The sequence below is a fragment of the Mustela putorius genome, unplaced genomic scaffold (genome assembly GCF_011764305.1).
Source record: "Mustela putorius furo isolate JIRA1106 unplaced genomic scaffold, ASM1176430v1.1 tig00003834_pilon_pilon_pilon, whole genome shotgun sequence".
Taxonomy (NCBI): domain Eukaryota; kingdom Metazoa; phylum Chordata; class Mammalia; order Carnivora; family Mustelidae; genus Mustela; species Mustela putorius.
The window spans coordinates 21,059,704-21,081,906 of NW_025421987.1; the positions used below are offsets into that span (position 1 = coordinate 21,059,704).

Genomic DNA, 22,203 nt, shown 5'->3' on the forward strand with positions numbered 1-22,203 from the left:
GATACTGTTTATGATATCAGTATACAATTCAAAATTAATTTTTACCAGAGTGAAATATTTATAAAAAGTATTAGAAATGAAATTTATCTCATGGTACTAAATATCCTTACCTTCCCTTTTTTATTGTCTGAGTTGTTATGATTTAAGAGTATGAGGAGGTACTTTGCTATAATATCTATCAAAATAACATTTGCATTTATTCTTTGATTTAGTGGTCTTACTTCCTGGAATCTGTTCCTGAAGTAAGAAATAACTCCTTCACACACTTATTTTTCACAGCACTCTTTATGAAAACAAACCATTGGAAACAACCCAAAAGTCCATAGTCCCCAAATTATATACTTTAAAATACCTTTTCCCCAATATACATGTTTATATTTTCAAAAAGGAATAGTGAGAGGATGAACTAAAAACTTATGAAAATTATTACCTAAAAGAGAATGGAAGAAATAGAAGAAAAGGGACAGAGATGAAAAATAGTTCTGATTGTACCTTCTTTTTATAGTTTTGAATTTGGAACCACATAAACATCTATCTCTAAAAGGCAAAAGAAGCCTGAAACAAATGAACCCGGGTACATATCTAGGTGGTGGAATAGCCAGACAGAGAAGGATTATTCCAAGTAATTTTAAAACTAGAGTATTTTGACCCATGCATCTTTTGTGGGATCTATCTTAGAGACAAAAATAATCACAAAGAGATCTTGGCCTGAATTTAGTAGGATTTTTAGTAATAAGACTGATGTTGTTATGTTAAAACTCATATATGTTGTAAGATAAGGAAATAGTTAATGTTCATGTTATTAGGAACTGTAGTTTTCAAGCATTAGAAAAGAAGAGACACAATTAAGCTAAGTAAAACGTAAGTAATATTTGATTTAAAATGGAAAAATCAATATGGGCTCATGATTTAATTTTTTTTCTTTCTTACAAAACAACATTTTTCCTAGTTTTGTTCACTCATGGTCTAGAAGCAATGGCATTAATAGCAATAAATGCCCAGAGTCCCCAGATTGTGATCTTTAAAGTACCATTTCCTTCCTTACTGAAAAGAATCAGGACTCTTTAGAGAAATTGATGATTCCAGGTCTGGGACTTTTTTTTTTTTTTTTTTTTTTAACAAAATCTAAGAAGCTATCAAAGCCTATTGGAGTTGCACCAAAAGAACACAGGAGCTAGTTCAAAGGGGATTCCCACTGACCAAAAATGGGTAACTTTGAGCCTCAAACATACAATGACTGTAATAAATTGAAACACATTAAATACTTTTTTAAACCTGTGAGTTCATAATGATATCCCCTCACAAACCAAAGGAAGCAATTTGGAGGTTAATAGGGCATCAGTTTATTCTTATGAAAACTAAGAAATGAAGGCAAAGGATCAAAACATTTATGTTGACTTTCGTTTGAATCCTATTTAAGTAAGACCTACCAAGTAGTTGATGAAAGCTTACTTTTTTTTTTTTTTTAACAAAATCCAGCTAGTAAATTCAGAGGGAATATAGAGCTAGAAAAATCATGATTTTATAAGCTCTTATAAAATAATGACATTAAGCAAAGGTCATTAATGGATGTTAAAATCATTCGATGAAAGAAAGTTTAGTGGGGAACTTTATTTTGGATGAATCAATCTGACTCCAGCCAAAACCTCTGATCCAATTTAAAATCACTAAATGTTCTATAACTAGATATTCTATGCCTTCTCAGTATCAGCACCATCTGTGAAATATGTTTGTCAAGATTTCAGCTTGAAACTCATCCAGCCTATATATCTAACGGCAGATGTCACAGCTACAGATGTGCATCTGACTACAGATATAGGAAATATTGGGTATGCATGTTAAAATGACCTTATAAGTAAGATAGTTAGATCTTAAACACAGGAAATTCTGTAGAAATGGTACTTGTTTTCAAATAAATGTCATGGAAGGAAATGTGGTGGTGGTGGTGTTGCAGGGGTGTAAGTGTTGGGACTGGGGACAGTATTAAAAGAATACATTGTAATGTATATCTTGTTTGGATCTGAATTTGGACATAACATTAGAAAAAAGATTGAGTAATGTTAGTTTTTTTTAGGTGTGATAGTGGTATTATGGTAATTTCTAAAAATTTTTAAATTTTGGGGTGAAGTAACATAACTGGGCAGGAAAAGTAGAGGATCTGTAGATGAACAACAATGGCCTAATGTTGATAATGTTTAAAGGTAGGTGATAAGTTTTCATTAGATTTATTGAATAATATATTTTTGCCTCCAAAATATCTATCAAACCCTGACAAGACAGTGTTTTATTTACATCTCTGCCATCTGATAGGCAAACAGTGTTATTTTGTAGTAATTCCTATTTTTTTAAAATAACTTATTTTGGTTTTTCATTTTGTTTTCCCCCAATTTGTTCCTAACTGAACATCATGGTTTTTATGCCCAGTGCTACGCCCAGTAAATTCAAAGTGACCCTACCTCTACAGTAAGTTGCACATTTATGTGGACCCATTCACACACTGAAAATACAGATGAGCTCATATATTACAAGTTCAGTATAACTATCTGGTTGTTTAAAACATGATACAGTTTGTATTTTAAAAAGATAAGGACATAATTAGTGTGAGAGTTAGAATTGATGGTTCTTTTTGTAGTTTGTTGTTGTTGTTGTTGGCCTATTGAACTATTGTTTGTTTTCTTAACACTTCTTGTTAGTTGATTTTTGCCTTTTTTAGGCCAGTTCTTACAAACTTACTTTAGCAGTAATAAATCAAGAACAAATAATGAAACAGATACTACAATACTTTTTTTATAACTTTTTTTAAAGATTTTATTTATTAGAGAGAGAGAGCGCACAAGTAGGCAGAGAGGCAGGGTGATAGAGGGGGAAGCAGGCTCCCCACCGAGCAGAGAGCCCAATGCGGGGGCTCAATCCAAGGACCCTGAGATCATGACCTGAGCCAAAGGCAGAGGAAAATGCACTGAGCCACCCAGGTGCCCCTACAATACTTTTTTTTAAAAAAGATTTTATTTATTTGAGAGAGAGAGATTCCCCCTAGCATGAGCAGAGGGAGGGGCAGAAGAAGAAGGAGAAGCAGACTCTCCCGTGAGCAGGGAGCATGAGCTGGGGCTCAATCCCAGGAACCTGGCAACATGACCTCTGCTGAAGGCAGATGCTTAACTGACTGAGCCACGCAGGTTCCCAGATACTATAATACATTTTTGAACCAGTGTGTTCTGTGATCAATAGGCTTAAAAATTTGGAATAAGAAGAACATAATCAAAATAGTTTTAAGTGGCTTCATGATTATGTATTTGCTATAAAACTACTTCATTTATGTCTCTCTAGGTTGGCAAATAAACAAGACAAGGAAGGGGCTTTAGGAGAAGCTGATGTGATTGAATGCCTATCTCTGGAAAAATTGGTCAATGAACACAAGTGCCTATGTCAAATAGTAAGTTTTGGGGGTTTTTTGCCCTATGAGATATGTTCAGCGTAGTCTGGTTTTTATGGAGGTGATAGGCAATTAAGTGGTAGACAGCTAACAAAATAATTTATCAGTGTCTTAAAATATTTTTTTTTTTACCCAGGAAATCACATTCTCACTCTTCTATTGATATTATTTGCTTGAATGTAACATATGGTTTCTGTTTAGTTGTTACTTTCATAAACTTTCATGATTTCAAAGACTAGATTTGCTTTTTTGTTTAAGATATTGCTGATAGGACTTATTAAGTTATACAAACATGTCATGCTATAAATTTTATAGATTGGTAAAGTATAAATACAAAATTTAATGATGGGAGAGGTTATAATGAGTTTTGAAAAATTGTATCAGGAGAGTTATCCTACAATCTTACAAAAGGTAGACAGAGGATTTAGTTGTTCATTCTGGTTTCAGAAGATGACCAATAGGCCGTCAATCTTAAAAGATATTTATTGCTGTAAATTCCCTGGCATATAAGGAGTTAAAACTTTCTGCTTTTTTGTTGTTGCTATTGTTGTTTTGTTTTGTTTTTTTAAGTAGGGGTATTTTTCCTTTGGCAGAACACTTTTGTCTTCCGTTTTTTTTTTTAAAGATTATTTATTTATTTAGTCATGAGAGACAGAGAGAGAGAGAGAGACAGGCAGCGTCAGAGGGAGAAGCAGGCTCCCTACAGAGCAGGGAGCTGCGTGAAGGACTTGATCCTAGGACCCTAGGATCCTAACCCTAGTCAGTCTGTGGACTAAGCCACTCAAGTGCCTTTCCATGGAGTTTGTTTAAAATTATAACTAGCGCTGTTGACTTCTTGTGTCATAATGTGTCTTACAGTTTACAGATATAATCCATAAATATTTCACCTTATAGGTACTAATGTTTTATTAGTGATCATTGCAAAGATGTCTTTTGTAAATTAAATAAGCAGATGCTTCATATAATTAACTTAATGATTAGTTTTGATTTGCTGGTAATTATACTTAATGGTTTATGAACAGATATTTGTGGAGAGCTTTTAGTTTTAATCTTTGAGCCAAACGAATTGGTCTTTTTCAGGAACCTTGTTCTGCTGTCTTAGGATATGGAAAGAAAATTGACAAGTCCATTAAAAAAGGCCTTTATTGGCTGCTACATATCATTGCAAGAGACTTTGATGCCTTAAATGAACGCATCCAAAGGGACACAATGGAACAGCGTGCTCTTGAAGAGCAAGAGAAACGAGAAAGGGCTGAACGAGTGCGAAAATTACGGGAAGAGAGGCAAGTAGATTTATTTGTGCCACAGCAGATGTGCAAAGTAAAGAACATCACAGCTTTAAGAATAACTTTATAGTTTTATCTATTCAGTTTCCTCTTGCTATGTGAAGATACTAGGTAAAGATTTTATTTCTGTGGATTTTTCTCTATACAAGTTTGGGTGGTAGGATTCTAATTTTCCTAGTGGTGTTATAATAGTTAAATTTATTCCTTAGGTACTATATACCAGAACTTGAAGATTTTTATCTCTTCTTTTGAGTACTGTTGGTGTAGTGGTTCTCAATGCATGGGGTGATTTTGCTTCTCAGAGGACATTTGGCAATGTTTCGAGATATTTTTTACTTGTCACATGGGGTAGCTGGAGTGCTACTGGCATCTTGTGGGCAGAGGCGAGGGATGCTGCTAAATATCTTGTAATGCACAGGACCATATCCCACACAAAGAATTATTGGGCTCAGTACTTCAATAGACTGAGAACTCCTTCTTCAGTCTAAGCAAAGATAGAAGGTAAGCTGTTAGTGGATCTGTCAACTGAAGCAAAATCTGATCTTCTATATTAGTTTTGTCAGAAAGCAGATTAAATTGCAATATCTCAGTATTTTAAAATATGTTGCTTAAAATTATTTTAAAAATATAGTGCTTGAAAGCAAACTTTTAAATGGAATTTAGCAAACTCTGAATTAAAAAAAAAAGGATTATATAAACTCTACCATAAAATTATAATAATCTGAATGTGTAAGAGAGTACACAGATTTGATTAGAAGTTGAGTTTAGTAAATAATGCCATGATTCATCTTTCTTTCTCCACTGGATTGTTATGAGTTAGGGGAGGGGAGAAATGAAAAGATATCTGTATGTATCCCCCCCTGCTATATATATATGTATTTTTTTTTTTTAAAGAGGGAGGGTATAGGGAGAAGCAGAGGGTTAGGGGTAGAGAGAATTCCAAGCAGGCTCCACACTCAGCACTGAGCCGGATGTGGGGCTGGATCTCACAACCTTGAGATCATGACCTGAAATGAAATCAAGAGTTGGAAACTTAACCAGTTGAGCTGTGCAGATGCCCCAAAACGAAAATATGTCTTTTTTTTTTTTTAAGAGGGAGGGAGAGCACAGCAAAAGCGTGTGCACACATGCATACATATGCATGAGGGTGGGGGAGGGTCAGAGAATGAGGAAGGGAGAGAATCTTAAGCAGGTTCTGTGCTCAGCATGGAGTCCAGTGCGATGTGGAGCTGTTTCTCAACCGTAAGATCATGACCTGAGCTGAAGTCAAGCATTAGACACTTAACCGACTTAACTGGAGCCCCTAAAATGAAAAGAATTTTGAGTGAGTTCCTGTAAGATGCAAAGTTGTCTTCCATCTATATAATTTTGGCCTCCCATGTGCTTTTAACATAGTTGTAGTTTGGTAGGCAAGAACCCACTAATTACTCTTGGTGATGGCTTTGTGAGATGCTTCCTTACACTGCTGAGGAAGTCCTCTGATTACTGGTATCTTTCATTTAATTCAGAGAAAGGACTTACATCTTTTTTAGAGATGACTGTCCATCCCACGTGCTCAGTAATATGAGCAGATCATTCATCTAGGTTTTTCTTGATATTAGTGGGAGGTTTTAGTAAATGTGAGAATCTTTGGTTTTCTCTATCCTAGTGTATCATATTTTCATGATACAAAGCTCAGTATAAGTCATTCAAGGAGATATACCTTTTATTTTCTGAAGACTTTTTTTGCTTTTCCTCCATTAAGAACGCAAACAAAAAGAACCAAAAAAGAAAAAAGAGTTAGATAAATGAAGTCTAATGTTTGTCTTTTTTTTTTGTTTTTTTTTTTTAACCTTTTGCATAAAGATATTCTAGATCTTGTTATGGCAGGCTTTTCTGTTACCCATTCCTCCTTTCTCCTAGCCATGTAACTTGTGGTCTGAGCCCTGTCCTATTGAGCAAAGAGACTCTGTAATTAAAAGTAAATTGGCATTTAGAAAAGAGTTATTAAAACACACACACACACACACACACACACACAAAACCACACACACACACAAAAAAACCCATTTTATTTAATTAAATCCAATGGAGTAAGTTCAGATATTTTTGAAAAACAGTAAAACATGCTGTTGTTGGTACCTGAAAATAGTATGTCAGTACTAGATTACCTGAAATTATGTAGGAATAAATGAACAACATTAAGAGCAATTACTGTCTTGTAGGTATGTTCATTTACAGAGTGCATTTACATACAGAGTGCTTTGTCTACACAACACTATGAAGTAGATGTTTTTATCCACATTTATAGGGAAGCTGAGACTTAAAGATCCAGATAGAAGTCCAGGGTCACAGAGGTAATAACTCTTAACTCTTGGCTTCCTTTGTTCAGAATGAATGGATATATCTTTCCATAATAGAACATAATTAATAAATGTCATAGTATTGAGCATTCACATTATCATACTTACAGTGTAGTTGCAGATCTACAGTACTTATTTTTCTGTCTTCAGCTACTTGTTTTAAAAAGTAATTTATTCTTCATGCCTGGGGCAATGTTAACTATAAATAACAGTGATAGTAAGTGTTTCAGTAGGAACTAATCTGGAAATACTTCTTTAATCTAAGTGATATTGGGTAATTTAGTTTTATAGTTTCTCTACTTTTACACAGCAATGATTGTTATCCAGCTCATTTGTGACATGTAGCTTGACACAGCCCTGAAGAAGGGTGTTAACTAGAGAACTTATTTATTCGTTAACATCAATGAAGAGGCTGGTGTTTGGGAGGGAGGGTAGTTGAGGAATCGATTATATAGAATATATAGACTGAAATTAAGAAGTCAGTCAAAAGGAATGTTATTTTTGTCAGTATTTCTTTTTTGTGTTAATTCAAAGGATCAACTATGGATTATTACTCAGCCATAAAACATAATGAGATCTTGCATTTGCAACAGCATGAATGGACCTAGAGGGTATTATGCGAAGTGAAATAAGTCAGACAGAAAAAGACAAATACCATGATTTCACTTACATGTGTAGTTTAAAAACAAACAAAAAACAAAGCAGAAACACACCCATAAGCACAGAGAACAAACTGATGGTTGTTGGGAGAAGGAGAGGTGGACAGGCAGAATGGGTGAAGGGGAGTGGGAGGTATAGGCTTCCATTTATGGAATGAGTAAGTCAGGATGAAAAGTATAGCAGAGAATATTGTAATAGTGTATGGTGACAGTAGCTACACTTGTGAGCATAGCATAATGTATAGACTTGTCAAATCACTATGTTGTACTTCTGAAACTAATGTAATATTGTATGTCAACTATACTTCAAATAAAAAGTTCAAATGAGTTGGGAGAGGGGGGTGGGGTTATGGACATTGGGGAGGGTATGTGCTTTGGTGAGTGCTGTGAAGTGTGTAACCTGGCGATTCACAGACCTGTACCCCTGGGGATAAAAATATATGTTTATAAAAAATAAAAAATTAAAAAAAAAAAAACAACCACCATTTTGCACCAAAAAAAAAAAAAAGTTCAAATGATAATCTTTACATGGGGCTAAGAGGTCTATTATCTGCATTAGGATTTCAGAAAGTCTCTAAGTAACTCAAAACCATCTCCAGATGTTTAACTTACTCAATTTAACAGCCTTAAACCTATTGCAAGTGTTCTTAAGCATGGTTCAGCATTTTCTCATAAGGTATTCCAAATTTTTCTCTCAAACAATAGAGAACAAAGAGAGCGAGAGCAGGCGGAACTGAATGGAACCAGCAGCCTAGCTGAGTTGGACCCTGAACCAATTATCGTTAATCCTTTCCAGCCAATAGCATCTGTCATCCTTGAGGTATGGACGGTGGCAAATGTAATTTTTATAACTTAAGTTATGAAGTTGGAAGTTGAGAAAGGAGGCGGGAGAAGTGTTTTACCAGAGATAATTTCTAAAAGAAATTAAATGGATTAATTTTTCTTCTTCTTAAAGTTCGCTTTTTGATCTAATATGAAAAGGAAAGCTGACTTCTGAATTAACTGAGAATGAAAATGAAGATTGAATGTAGAAACTGTCATTGTTACTGTCCAGATAAATCATTTTTTGGTCACTTATTTCATATGATAGTAATGTATTTACTCTTATTTACATTGCCTTTCTCCCTGTGTTGCTGTTACTATCCCTTAAAAGTACTGTTTAAATGCTTATGATGCATTTTAGAGTATGTAAATGATTTCCTAATTATTTTCCCAGGATACTTCAGATTGTTTGAAACTATAGTTAAGTTCTTCTATATACAAATATCATTTATTTTAATTTTAATTGTCAGAAGTTTTACCAAAATTAATTTTTAGACTTTAATCAGGAGGAAGTTAAGGGACTATGTGTGTGTGTGTTTGTGTGTCTGTATATCTCTATCTTTGTTTTCATTTTCTGCTGGTGTCCAGAGTTCACATTGGCCCTTGCTTTAATTACCCTCAGCAGCCGTGCCTCCTTAGAGGCAGAGCTTCCTAAATCTCCATTCACTTAGAGCTTAATGTGACAGCTGGCTTGGTGGTCCCACCTGTATATTCTCCATTCCTCTTCCCCTGTCACTGCCTCCTTCCACACAGGTGCTCATCTGGAAAGGTGGATGATTGTTTCTTCCTTGGGGCTGCTGCTGAGGAGGGAGGCAGCTCCACAGGTAAGAAGATGATTGGATGGTTTTGGTATTGCTTTATTTTGCAGAATAATTGGCAATATGAGATAGTTTGTCTTAAGTTGCTTAGGTAACAGAAGGTTAATTGTATTTAATCTTTTTATTAACCCCACTACATTTACCTTAAGTATACACTCTTCTAAGTACATTAAAGGTGTCTTAATAACTTGAGCTATTGATTTATCTCTATCCTATTAAATACTGTGGTTTCCAAGTTTTGTTGTATGTTCTTTAAAAAATACTGATAGAGTAAGGAAATCAAGATTGACTTTTCACTTTGAAACATGCATTTTCTCTATATTTGTAATAAAGCTCACCTTGTACATGATGACTGATTATTTTATAGTATCATGGTTATAAATTACTTAGATGGCCTTAGTGCCTCTACCAACATTGTATATTTGATGATATGAAGATGTGAACAGTAATGGTGTATAGCATAGTATACCTTAAATCAAAGTCCCTGAACCTAATTTGTGGCATGCAGAAAGTACAGACAGTTACTAAGCTTTTAAACTGTTAATTTTAAGAATATGAGCCATAAAGAAATGAAATAAATGAAAACAAATTACCTAAAGTCTTCTTTTTACTTAGCAAATTTTCTTTTCTTTCCATAAAATTTCTCCTTTAAAATGTTTGCATTTTAGAGAAACTTTACATTCCTTTGATTTTTACCACAGATAATAAAAATTGTGAGGTATTGTTTCTAAAATAGACAGACCAATCAAACCCAGTTATGCATGAGCACTTAGTATAAGATAAAGGTGACATTTCAAATCTGAGAAAAAAGGGAGTTAGAATAATGAACAATTATTTGGAAAAAAGTAAAATTAATGAACAGTGTGTACCAAATTCAACTCTAGAAGACTTAAGTGTGTAAAAAAAAAAAGAATTAAAGTACTAGCATATAGTATAGTTGAACATTTGTATATAGTTGGAGGAGAACTTTTTGTGTGTGTGTGTGTGTTATGTTAGTCACCATACAGTACATCATTAATTTTTGATGTAGTGTTCCAAGATTCATTGTTTACATGTCTCACCCAGTGCTCCATGCAATACATGCCCTCCTTAATACCTACCACCAGGCTCTCGCATCCCACCCATTCCCCTCCCCTCTAAAACCCTCAGTTTGTTTCTGAGTCTACAGTCTCTCATTGTTAACAGTCAAGCCACAAATCATGAAATGAAAAACAGATCAGTCTTCTTATATCAATTTTTAAACATCTCTTCTACGAAGTTAAAGGCAAAGAACAAACCTTAATGAGAAATTTTTGAGACACGTAAGACAAAAAAAGAACCTTTAAAAATTCCTATGAAAATAATGAGAATCTAATAGAAAAAAAGGTTTTGAGTTACCTTGGATAGTTCCTGACAGAAAAAAATAAAAATGACAATAAAGTTACTTAATAGCTCATCTTCACTAGCAGTAAAGAATAATTAAAATAATTAAATTGAATTAAACTAACACTGAGGTAAAAATATATATATATATTAGTTTGGTGGACATGTAAAAGACTGATGATAATATATAGGTATTGAAGAAGATATGGGAAAATGTCTCTCCTAACACTGCCTGGAGTGTAAATTGACTTTAACTTTTCTAAAGGGCAGTGTGTTACCCAATACTTATTGATCCACTAGTTCCAGTGTTAGGAATTTATTCTAAAAGAACAATTCAATAATTGTATTTCTTAGAATGAAAAATTGAAAATAATTTGTCTCTTCATTAGGAGTTGGTAAATTAAGTTATGCTATAACCATTCAAAATGATAATATAATTGATGAAAGTAGTAATGGCTAATGCATATAGCATTATATAACACATACAGCTAACACTTTATTGTGGGTCAGGTACTATTCTAAGCACTTCATGTATTCATTGACAAGGAAAGGAATATATATTCTTAAGTAAAAATATCAAGTCTTTTTTGTTGAAAAAACAAATGCATAAATATGTATATAAAGAGGGACATTCAGTCACATTTATATATGTTTGTGGGTGGTGTATGTCTGTACGTGTGTGGGTAGGAAAAGAAAAACACCTCTTAGTAATTGTGCGCCAAACAGAGATCATTTCTTAATTGTGGAATTACTGGTAATATTTGTTTCTTTGTTTTCTTTATACTATCTGTGTTTTCTGAAATTTTACTGATTACCAATTAGTATGCTTTAGTGATATATTCAACAAATAATTTTTTAATAGAAGTATCACAGTACCCCGAAGTTACAGAATGCTTTTGGATTATAAGATTTCTTCCTTAAAACTATCTTGGATAACCAGAAGATTAAAAATGATATATTTCATTTTTGTTAGAATGAAAGAAAACTTGAAAAAGAAAAAAAGAGACAAAATATGGAGAAAGACAGTGATGGCGGCCCCCTGAATCATAAAGTGGAGCATGAGCAAATAGAGACACAGAGCCAGATCAGTGACAGTAGCCAAAAAAACAATGAGCTTGGAATAGTAGAAAATTATAAGGAGGCATTAACACAGCAGTTGGAGAATGAAGATGAGACAGACCAGCGATCATCAGAATCAGGTGATAAATCTAGTTATTAAAAATATATGTATTTATACATACACACACACATAATACTTACCAGTACATGTCTCATTTTTCATGATTATTTTCACAGAAAATGTACTATATATTTTTTGTCTCTAGTTGTAGTATTTGTCATGGTTTTCTCACGGTTTTGAGTTTCTTGTTAGTGAATTTGCTAACTTTTGTTTTTATTCATTATGCCTTAAAATGTAGTCCTTTGTAATTTAAAAGAATTTCAACAGAAAATTCTGTTTCCACTTTTATTTCATGAACTTGGAATATAGCATAGTCTCAGGAATCCTTGGAATGTATTTAACCTTGAAGATACTTTGATGGGGTTTTTTTGAGTGTTATTTTAAACTTTGTAATGCTACAGTCAGCATCATTTCTTTTATTGACTTGTTATTTCTGCAGAATACAGACATACTCAGTTGAACATTTTTAAAGTCAGTAGCCATTTTCCTCTTATTTTAATATAAAAATCTTCAATTCATAATTGCTTTTCTTTTTCTAAGTGGCTATGTGATTTAACAGATTCCTGTCTTTGGTATCATAGAGAGAATCAGACCACTTGAGATAGAATCAGGGTATTTGTTATATTACACTGTATTGTTTTTAATCTTAGTTTCCTCATCTCTAAAAGGGAGATTTAGCATCATTTTTTTTTTTTCCCCACAAGGTTTTAAGGTTACTTAAAATAAAAATAACCCTATAGTATTCCTATTACAGAGCCTGACACATGACCCAATGATCATTACTTCCTTATGACTTTTAGTTAGCAGTATAGTTTCATTATATATAAGAATTTTTGTACAATGTCAGGAAGGTTATGAAAATAAGATCATAATCCCTGAGGTTCAGTTTAGTTAACGGATATTTTGCTGTATAAAAAATTAGATTTGAAAGTTATACCTTTTATAAATTAGGAAGGTAGGACAGCCATATTCTTACCCATGTAGTTCTGTTAACAGAGTTAAACAGAAAGTAGATTTCAACTGGCCTCTCAATATATTGAAAGAACTTTTGAACACTAATACTCTTTGTTAAAGAGCAGAAGATTTGGCAGATTATTTGAAAGTATAGTATGGGAAGATTTAAGATAGTCAATCATATAACTATAGTAATAATATATTTTATGCTATAGAATATAGCTTCAGATTTATTATTTAATGTAGGATTATGTTATTTAACATAACAATCCTACGGTATATTATTCCCATTATTTTGAATAGGAAATCAGGGACTTGGAGAGGTTGAGTTACTTGGTTAAGATCATACATCTCATCTGTGGCTGGGCTGAGAGCCTGCTTCATACCTTCTGCCCGTTATCCTGTGCTCTTCGTGACCCTGAACTATTCCCATCTTGAAATACTGCATGGTTCTGGACTCTTTCCTTTTTCTTAGCTGTTAAACTTAGGGTTTAATTGTAAAGTGATGTCTTTGTTTTTCTCTGGAGTAAAATGTCTCAAATGACACAAGTAATTTATTTAGAAAAATGATGTCTTTCTAAACATGTTTATATTTCTCACTGCTTTGTAGATTTCATAGATGTTGGCTATTTCTCATATAACAGATAATTCACATTTTACTAACTGTATTACATAATATGTAAATTAAGCAGCTGGGATTGTCCATTAAAATATTTCAATAATTTTAGTGTTTGGTTATTTAACTATTATGCCTTACCAGTTTTCATTGTTAAAATTTGCATGTTAATGACATAAATGTCCTTAAATTGTTTGTAAGTACTTAAGTGAGAATCTGTAGTTTATTTTTTAGAAAGAACACAGATTCAATTCTGCAGTTTCTAATACTGTGATTTTGCATAACTTATCTGGGTTTATTTCAATGGGTAACATATTTAAATTTGATTGGGGTCTTTTTTCACATTTCAAAGAATTATTTTTGAACTGTTTATACCTGGAATCCATTCCATATATTCTACTGAGAGAAATCAACATCTCTGTCCTTTCTCTGGGCTAGTCTTAATTTCATGAACATCCCTGCAATTAAACAATTATATTTACTTGATATGACATTTGGAAAAAATGTAAGTTACTTTTGGAACGGTGAACTTTTTTTGTATTTTAATAACTCATAAAACTTAAAATACAGGCTTTTTGCTGTTTGTATCATATTAATTATTCAATAAGTAATCATTTTAAAAAATTTACTCTTAGTAAAGGCAGATGTACATTTCATTACTGCTAATAAGTTCCAAAGTTGAAGATGTAGTTTTCTAGTAAGGATAATATGAATAGAAATTCTAGGTCCATTCTTTTTCGTATAGAAGTTTATGTTTTCTCAGAGGCATATAGTTTCATGTTTATATTCTTTTAGATAACAGTAAAAAGAAAACTAAGAAACTAAGAATAAAAAGGAGTCACCGTGTAGAGCCTGTTAATACAGATGACTCTGCTCCTAAGAGTCCAATACCACCCCCACCTCCTCCTCCTGGTGAGTAAATTGATATTGATACTAAATTTAGGAATACTGCTTTAAACAGTAAGGAAAAATAAAGAAATTTTGTGGTTTTATTCAATATGCTTACTCTTGTGAATTTATGATAAAGGAAGTTTTCTATGTTACTTTGTTCAAAATTTATTGTAAGTATATATTTCCTTTTTTTAATCAGAAAAAAAGTGTTTTCTAAAGTAGAAAATAGTGTGTAAAATTAATAAGAACACTTTACCCAACCACTTCCTAGAATGGATTCAAGTCCTACTTGAAATATCAGTCCCCAAATTGCTAAAAGGAATTTAAATTTAATGAATGGATGGCTAATGGAAGTTTTTAAAAAGTTAGATCTTTCATGCTGAAAGTTATCATTTGAAAGCAAGATGTGTGAATTTTTCCAATATATTTCCAACATACATACTGACTTTCTAAATTGTCCTGAGGATTAAAAGGAATATTGCATGTAAGACACTGGTATGTGCTAACTGCATGGTGATTGTGAGAAATTTCTCAGTACTAGGCACAATACCTAACACACGATAGGTGCTCAATAAATATCTAAATGTATATGTTTATAGTGTCCTTTTAACCCTATTAGAAGGCTTTAGGTGGTAACATTTTAAGACTTGTTTCTAATGTTTCATTTATTAGTAAATAATGATCATAATCCCTTTGCTAGGGCTTGGAATAGTAGCCTACGGTAATTTTTGATGGTGGTGAAGATGCTTATATTTTTGACTAAAGATAAGTAAAAACTTAAAGTAGATGTTACCGGCCTATAATTACACTTCTAATTAAAAACTATTTCAAATAATACTGTGTCATTCAATATACATATATGACTTGACATCGAATATTATTATATTCCTGTCAAGGGATGGATCCTCTCAACAGACCTAAAGAGACATTGTTTAACAGTGTTTTAAAATCTTTTTCTCTTTCCTTAGTTGGCTGGGGAACCCCCAAAGTCACTAGACTTCCAAAACTTGAGCTTCTTGGTGAAACACGTCATAATGGTAATGCAAAAGGATCAGTTTTCAAGTATACGTATTATATCCACTTTTCTTTACCTCACTACTTCAACAAATTTTTATTTTTGGAAGGCTTTCAAGTTCACAACCATCCTTTTTCATTATACTTCACTTTTTTCATTTTATTTAATTTTTTTATTCTTTAGTGCCTTTTGCCTCCATATAATTTGTTTACCTTGGAATACAGATGTAAAAATAATCATAGTTCATGTTTATCCACTATATGTAAAGTGGTATGATAAGTGAACAGTTACAAAGAGACATACAATTATATATAGTGTTAAAAACAGCATTGTCCTATATGTGCTCAGTATACTCTGATAATGTCACATTAATGGTTTTTTCTCTGTTTTTAATGAGACCCAGCTACTGAATATTAAAGTCAAGTAAAGATTAACACAATTTGTAAAATCAGAGACTAAACTAACAAACCAAATAAGGTTCAGCAAAATTGAAAGTTAGTAAAGGCTTATAGGCTCAAGAAAATAGTTTTCTTTGGATTAAATTAACATAAGGTATAATCTCGTGAATATATGGCATTAGAATTCCATAAATGGAAAACTAGAGAAGGGACAGTTGGGTATAGAGAACTGCCTGATACAGCAGACTGAAGTTCTGATTTCAGACCATCAGCTCAGGCTTTTTTTTTTTTTTTTTTTTAAAGATTTTATTTATTTATTTGACAGACAGAGATCACAAGTAGTCAGAGAGGCAGGCAGAGAGAGGAGGAAGCAAATATCTTCTCCCATTCTGTCAGTTGTGTTTTGATTTTGTTAACTGTTTCCTTTGCTGTGCAAAAGCTTTTGATCTTGATGAAATCCCAATAGTTCATTTTTGCCCTTGCTTCCCTTGCCTTTGGCGATGTTCCTAGGAAGATGTTGCTGCAGCTGAGGTCAAAGAGGTTGCTGCCTGTGTTCTCCTCAGTATGTTGATGGATTCCTTTCTCACATTGAGGTCCTTCATCCATTTTGAGTCTATTTTTGTGTGTGGTGTAAGGAAATGGTCCAATTTCATTTTTCTGCATGTGGCTGTCCAATTTTCCCAACACCATTTATTGAAGAGGCTGTCTTTTTTCCATTGGATATTCTTTCCTGCTTTGTTGATTAGTTGACCAGGGAGTTGAGGGTCTATTTCTGGGCTCTCTATTCTGTTCCATTGACCTGTGTGTCTGTTTTTGTGCCAGTACCATGCTGTCTTGATGATGACAGCTTTGTAATCGAGCTTGATGTCCAGAATTGTGATGCCACCAACTTTGGCTTTTTCAATATCCCTTTGGCTATTCGAGGTCTTTTTTGGTTCCATATAAATTTTAGAATTATTTGTTCCATTTCTTTGAAAAAAATGGGTGGTACTTTGATAGGAATTGCATTAAATGTGTAGATTGCTTTAGGTAGCATAGACATTTTCACAATATTTATTCTTCCAATCCAGGAGCATAGAACATTTTTCCATTTCTTTGTGTCTTCCTCAATTTCTTTCATGAGTATTTTATAGTTTTCTGAGTATAGATCCTTAGCCTCTTTGGATAGGTTTATTCATATGTATCTTATAGTTTTGGGTGCAATTGTAAATGGGATTGACTCCTTAATTTCTCTTTCTTCTGTCTTGTTGTTGGTGTAGAGAAATGCAACTGATTTCTGTGCATTGATTTTATATCCTGACACTTTACTGAATTCCTGTACAAGTTCTAGCAGTTTTGGAGTGGAGTCTTTTGGGTTTTCCATATATAGTATCATATCATCTGCGAAGAGTGATAATTTGACTTCTTCTTTGCCGATTTGGATACCTTTAATTTCCTTTTGTTGTCTGATTGCTGAGGCTAGGACTTCTAGTACTATGTTGAATAGCAGTGGTGATAATGGACATCCCTGCCATGTTCCTGACCTTAGTGGAAAAGCTTTCAGTTTTTCTCCATTGAGAATGATATTTGTGGTGGGTTTTTCATAGATGGCTTTGATAATATTGACGTATGTGCCCACTATCCCTACACTTTGAAGAGTTTTGATCAGGAAGGGATGCTGTACTTTGTCAAATGCTTTTTCAGCATCTATTGAGAGTATCATATGGTTCTTGTTCTTTCTTTTATTGATGTGTTGTATTACATTGCTTGATTTGCGGATACTGAACCAACCTTGCAGCCCTGGAATAAATCCCACTTGGTTGTGGTGAATAATCCTTTTAATGTACTGTTGAATCCTATTGGCTAGTATTTGGGGGAGAATTTTCACATCTGTGTTCATCAAGGATATTGGTCTATAGCTCTCTTTTTTGATGGGATCGTTGTCTGGTTTTGGGATCAAGGTGATGCTGGCCTCATAAAATGAGTTTGGAAGTTTTCCTTCTATTTTTATTTTTTGGAACAGTTTCAGGAGGATAGGAATTAGTTCTTTAAATGTTTGGTAGAATTCCCCCGGGAAGCCGTCTGGCCCTGGGCTTTTGTTTGTTTGGAGATTTTTAATGACTGTTTCAATCTCCTTACTGGTTATGGGTCAGTTCAGGTTTTCTATTTCTTCCTGGTTCAGTTATGGTAGTTTATATGTTTCTAGGAATGCATCCATTTCTTCCAGATTGTCAAATTTATTGGCATAGAGTTGTTCATAGTATGTTCTTATAATAGTTTGTATTTCTTTGGTGTTAGTTGTGATCTCTCCTCTTTCATTCATGATTTAATTTATTTGGGTCCTTTCTCTTTTCTTTTTGCTAAGTCTGGCCAGGGGTTTATCAATTTTATTAATTCTTTCAAAGAACCAGCTCCTAGTTTCGTTGATTTGTTCTATTGTTTTTTTGGTTTCTATTTCATTGATTTCTGCTCTGATATTTATGATTTCTCTTCTCCTGCTGGGTTTAAGGTTTCTTTCTTGTTCTTTCTCCAGCTCCTTTAGGTGTAGGGTTAGGTTGTGTACCTGAGACCTTTCTTGTTTCTTAAGAAAGGCTGTACCACTATATATTTTCCTCTCAGGACTGCCTTTTTGTGTCCCACAGATTTTGAACCATTGTGTTTTCATTATCATTTGTTTCCATGAATTTTTTAAATTCTCCTTTAATTTCCTGGTTGACCCATTCATTCTTTACAAGGATGCTGTTTAGTCTCCATGTATTTGGGTTCTTTCCAAATTTCCTCTTGTGATTGAGTTCTGGCTTCAGAGCATTGTGGTCTGAAAATATGCAGGGAATGACCCCAATCTTTTGATACCAGTTGAGACCTGATTAAGGACCGAGGATGTGAACTATTCTGTAGAATGTTCCATGTCCACTAAAGAAGAATGTGTATTCTGTTGCTTTGGGATGAAATGTTCTAAATATATTTGTGATGTCCATCTGGTCCACTGTGTCATTTAAGTCCTTTATTTCCTTGTTGATCTTTTGCTTGGATGATCTGTCCACTTCAGTGAGGGGAGTGTTAAAGTCCCCTACTATTATTGTATTATTGTTGATGTGTTTCTTTGATTTTGTTATTACTTGGTTTATATCGTTGGCTGCTCCCACGTTGGGGGCATAGATATTTAAAATTGTTAGATCTTCTTGTTGGACAGACCCTTAGAGTAAGATATAGTGTCCTTCCTCATCTTTTATTATAGACTTTGGCTTAAAATCTAATTGATCTGATTTAAGGATTGCCATTCCTGCTTTCTTCTAATGTCCATTAGCATTTTAAATTGCTTTCCACCTCCTCAATTTAAATCTGATGGTGTCTTTGGATTTAAAATTAGTTTTTTGTAGGCAACATATAGATGGGTTTTGTTTTTTTAATCCATTCTGATACCCTGTGTCTTTTGATTGGGGCATTTAGCCCATTAACATTCACGTTAACTATTGAAATATATGAATTTAGTGCCATTGTATTGCCTGTAAGGTGACTGTTACTGTATCTGGTCTCTGTTCCTTTCTGATCTACTACTTTTAGGCTCTCTCTTTGCTTAGAGGACCCCTTTCAATATTTCCTGTAGTTCTGGTTTGGTGTTTGCAAATTCTTTTAGTTTTTGTTTGTCCTGGGAGCTTTTAATCTCTCCTTCATTTTCAATGATAGCCTAGCTGGATATAGTATTCTTGGCTGCATGTTGTTCTCATTTAGTGCTCTGAATATATCATGCCAGCTCCTTCTGGCTTGCCAGGTCTCTGTGGATAAGTCTGCTGCCAGTCTAATATTTTTACCATTGTATGTTACAGACTTCTTTTCCCAGACTGCTTTCAGGATTTTCTCCTTGTCAGTAAAACTTGTAAATTTTACTATTAGGTGACGGGGTGTGGGCCTATTATTGATTTTGAGGGGCGTTCTCTGAACCTCCTGAATTTTGATGCTTGTTCCCTTTGCCATATTGGGGAAATTCTCCCCAATAATTCTCTCCAGTATACCTTCTGCTCCCCTCTCTCCTTCTTCTTCTTCTGGAATCCCAATTATTCTAATGTTGTTTTGTCTTATGGTGTCACTTATCTCTCGAATTCTCCCCTTGTCGTCCAGTAGCTGTTTGTCCCTCTTTTGCTCAGCTTCTTTATTCTCTGTGATTTGGTCTTCTATATCACTAATTCTTTCTTCTGCCTCATTTATCCTAGCAGTGAGAGCCTCCATTTTTGATTGCACCTCATTAATAGCTTTTTTGATTTCAACTTGTTTAGATTTTAGTTCTTTTATTTCTCCAGAAAGGGCTTTTATATCTCCCGAGAGTGTTTCTCTAATATCTTCCATGTCTTTTTGGAGCCCGGCTAGAACCTTGAGAATTGTCATTCTGAACTCTAGATCTGACATATTACCAGCGTCTGTATTGATTAGGTCCCTAGCCTTCGGTACTGCTTCTTGTTCTTTTTTTTGTGGTGAATTTTTCCGCCTTGTCATTTTGTCCAGATAAGAGTATATGAAAAAGCAAGTAAAATACTAAAAGTGTGGCAACAACCCCAGGAAAATACACTTTAACCAAATCAGAAGAGATCCCAAATCATGAGTGGGGAGAAAGGGGATAAAAAGAGGTTCAGAAAGAAAGAAAGCAAAAAAAAGAAAAAAAAAAGGGAAAAGAAAAGAATTTAAAAAAAGAAAACGAATGAAGAAAAGTATAAAAAATAAAAAAATATATATTAGATAAACTAATTAAAAAACATTAAAAAAGAAAAAGGTAAAAGTAAAAAAATTTTAGCAGAAGAAGAGGAAAAAAAAATGAAAAAGAAAAAAAAATTAAATTTACTGCAAGACTAAAGAATCACAGGGAGAAAGCCATGAGTTCCTTGCTTCGCTTTCTCCTCCTCTGGAATTGTGCTGCTCTCCTTGGTATTGAAACTGCACTCCTTGGTAGGTGAGCTTGGTCTTGGCTTGGATTTCTTGTTGACCTTCTGGGGGAGGGGCCTGGTGTAGTGATTCTCAAGTGTCTTTGCCCCAGGCAGAATTGCAATGCCTTTACCAGGGGCTGGGCTGAGTACTGCGCTTGGGTTTGCTTTCAGGAGCTTTTGTTCCCTGAGCGCTTTCCGTAGAGTTCCGGAGGACAGGAATACAAATGGCGGCCTCCTGGTCTCCAGCCTGGAGGAGCCGAGTCCGGGGCCCCACTCCTCAGTGCGCCCTCAGAGAACAGCGCCCAGTAATTCCCGTTTGCCTGACCTCCGGCCGTGCTCTGAGCTCACCAAGCCTGTGTCCAGTTCAAGGTAACTCCGAGCTGGGAGCTCACTGTCAGCTCTGTCTCTGTAGCCGGCTTCCCCATCCCAATACTCTCAAGCTCTGCGACACTCAGACACCCCCGATCCTTCTGTGACCCTGCGGGACCTGAGGCCACGCTGACCCCGCCTGGGCTTCGCGCCCCGGTTTAGCCTCTGGAGCAATGTCCCTCAGCGGAACAGACTTTTAAAAGTGTTGATTTTGTGCTCTGTTGCTCTGCCACTTGCCGGGAGCCAGCCCCTCCCCCCCGGGGTCTCTCTTCCCGTTGTTTTGGATCACTTCTCCGCCAGTCCTACCTTTCAGAAAGTGGTTGCTTTTCTGTTTCTAGAATTGCTATTCTTCTTCTCTTCGATCTGCCGATGGATTCGCAGGTGTTTGGATAAGCAATCTTTGGATAAGCTATCTAGCTGATCTCCTGCTAGCTGAAGTAGTCTCAGCCTGCTACTTCTCTGCCATCTTGACTCCTCCCCCTCTTCCCATAAATTTTTAGTCAAAGTATACCTAACCTGTTTTAAAAAAAAAAAAAAAAAAGTACAATCAACTCTGATTTCATTAATAGGGAAGAATGCAGGTATAATTAAAAATTCTAATAAAAAACCTTAAATTTATTTTTAGAGTTGTTCATGGGATCTTCAGTGGAGATGCTGATAGCTGCCAATTTTATAATTGCATCCTCCTCTTTTCTCTAATTTTATACACATTTCTTTGCATTTGTTGAAAGGCAAGCAAACAACAGATACAACAATTTTTTATAGTTATACTGAGAATTTTTAAAGCAGATTCATGCCTTTTCTTTGCTAATAGACATTTGTTTTGATAGTAGTTTGATTTTACTTTTCTAATTATTGTCTGTAATACTTGTTCAGTGTAACAGGTAAGACATGCATGGAGAAAGGAGACTTAAAAAGAGAATATGTTTACTATATAAACACTCTCAACCCATACTTCATTAACATATTGTGTGTTATACATTATGAGAAATAGATCAAGGATTCTCTTAGCTAGAAATACCAAATGCACTAAACAAAAGAATATTTCTAATCTTAAACTGTGAATGAAGATAAAATTTTGTATGCAGTTTTACTACCCTTCAATTTGGTGTTTAAAAAGTTTGAAGCTCTGGGCGCCTGGGTGGCTCGGTGGGTTAAGCCGG

At 34.4% G+C, this 22,203-nt stretch overlaps 1 protein-coding gene across 4 annotated transcripts in view; it reads left to right on the forward strand.

Annotated features, from left to right (window-relative positions):
• Positions 1-22,203, forward strand: part of ARL13B (ADP ribosylation factor like GTPase 13B) — a 68,983-nt gene that overhangs the window by 39,920 nt on the left and 6,860 nt on the right. For 3 of the 4 annotated variants that reach the window (XM_013046121.2, XM_004773023.3, XM_045088241.1), the window contains 6 exons: positions 3,328-3,433; positions 4,514-4,716; positions 8,426-8,540; positions 11,696-11,921; positions 14,268-14,384; positions 15,332-15,400. In XM_013046121.2, the coding sequence (XP_012901575.1) occupies positions 3,328-3,433; positions 4,514-4,716; positions 8,426-8,540; positions 11,696-11,921; positions 14,268-14,384; positions 15,332-15,400 (836 nt within the window). The remainder of the gene's footprint in view (positions 1-3,327; positions 3,434-4,513; positions 4,717-8,425; positions 8,541-11,695; positions 11,922-14,267; positions 14,385-15,331; positions 15,401-22,203) is intronic. The other variant, XM_004773022.3, reaches the window with a different exon arrangement.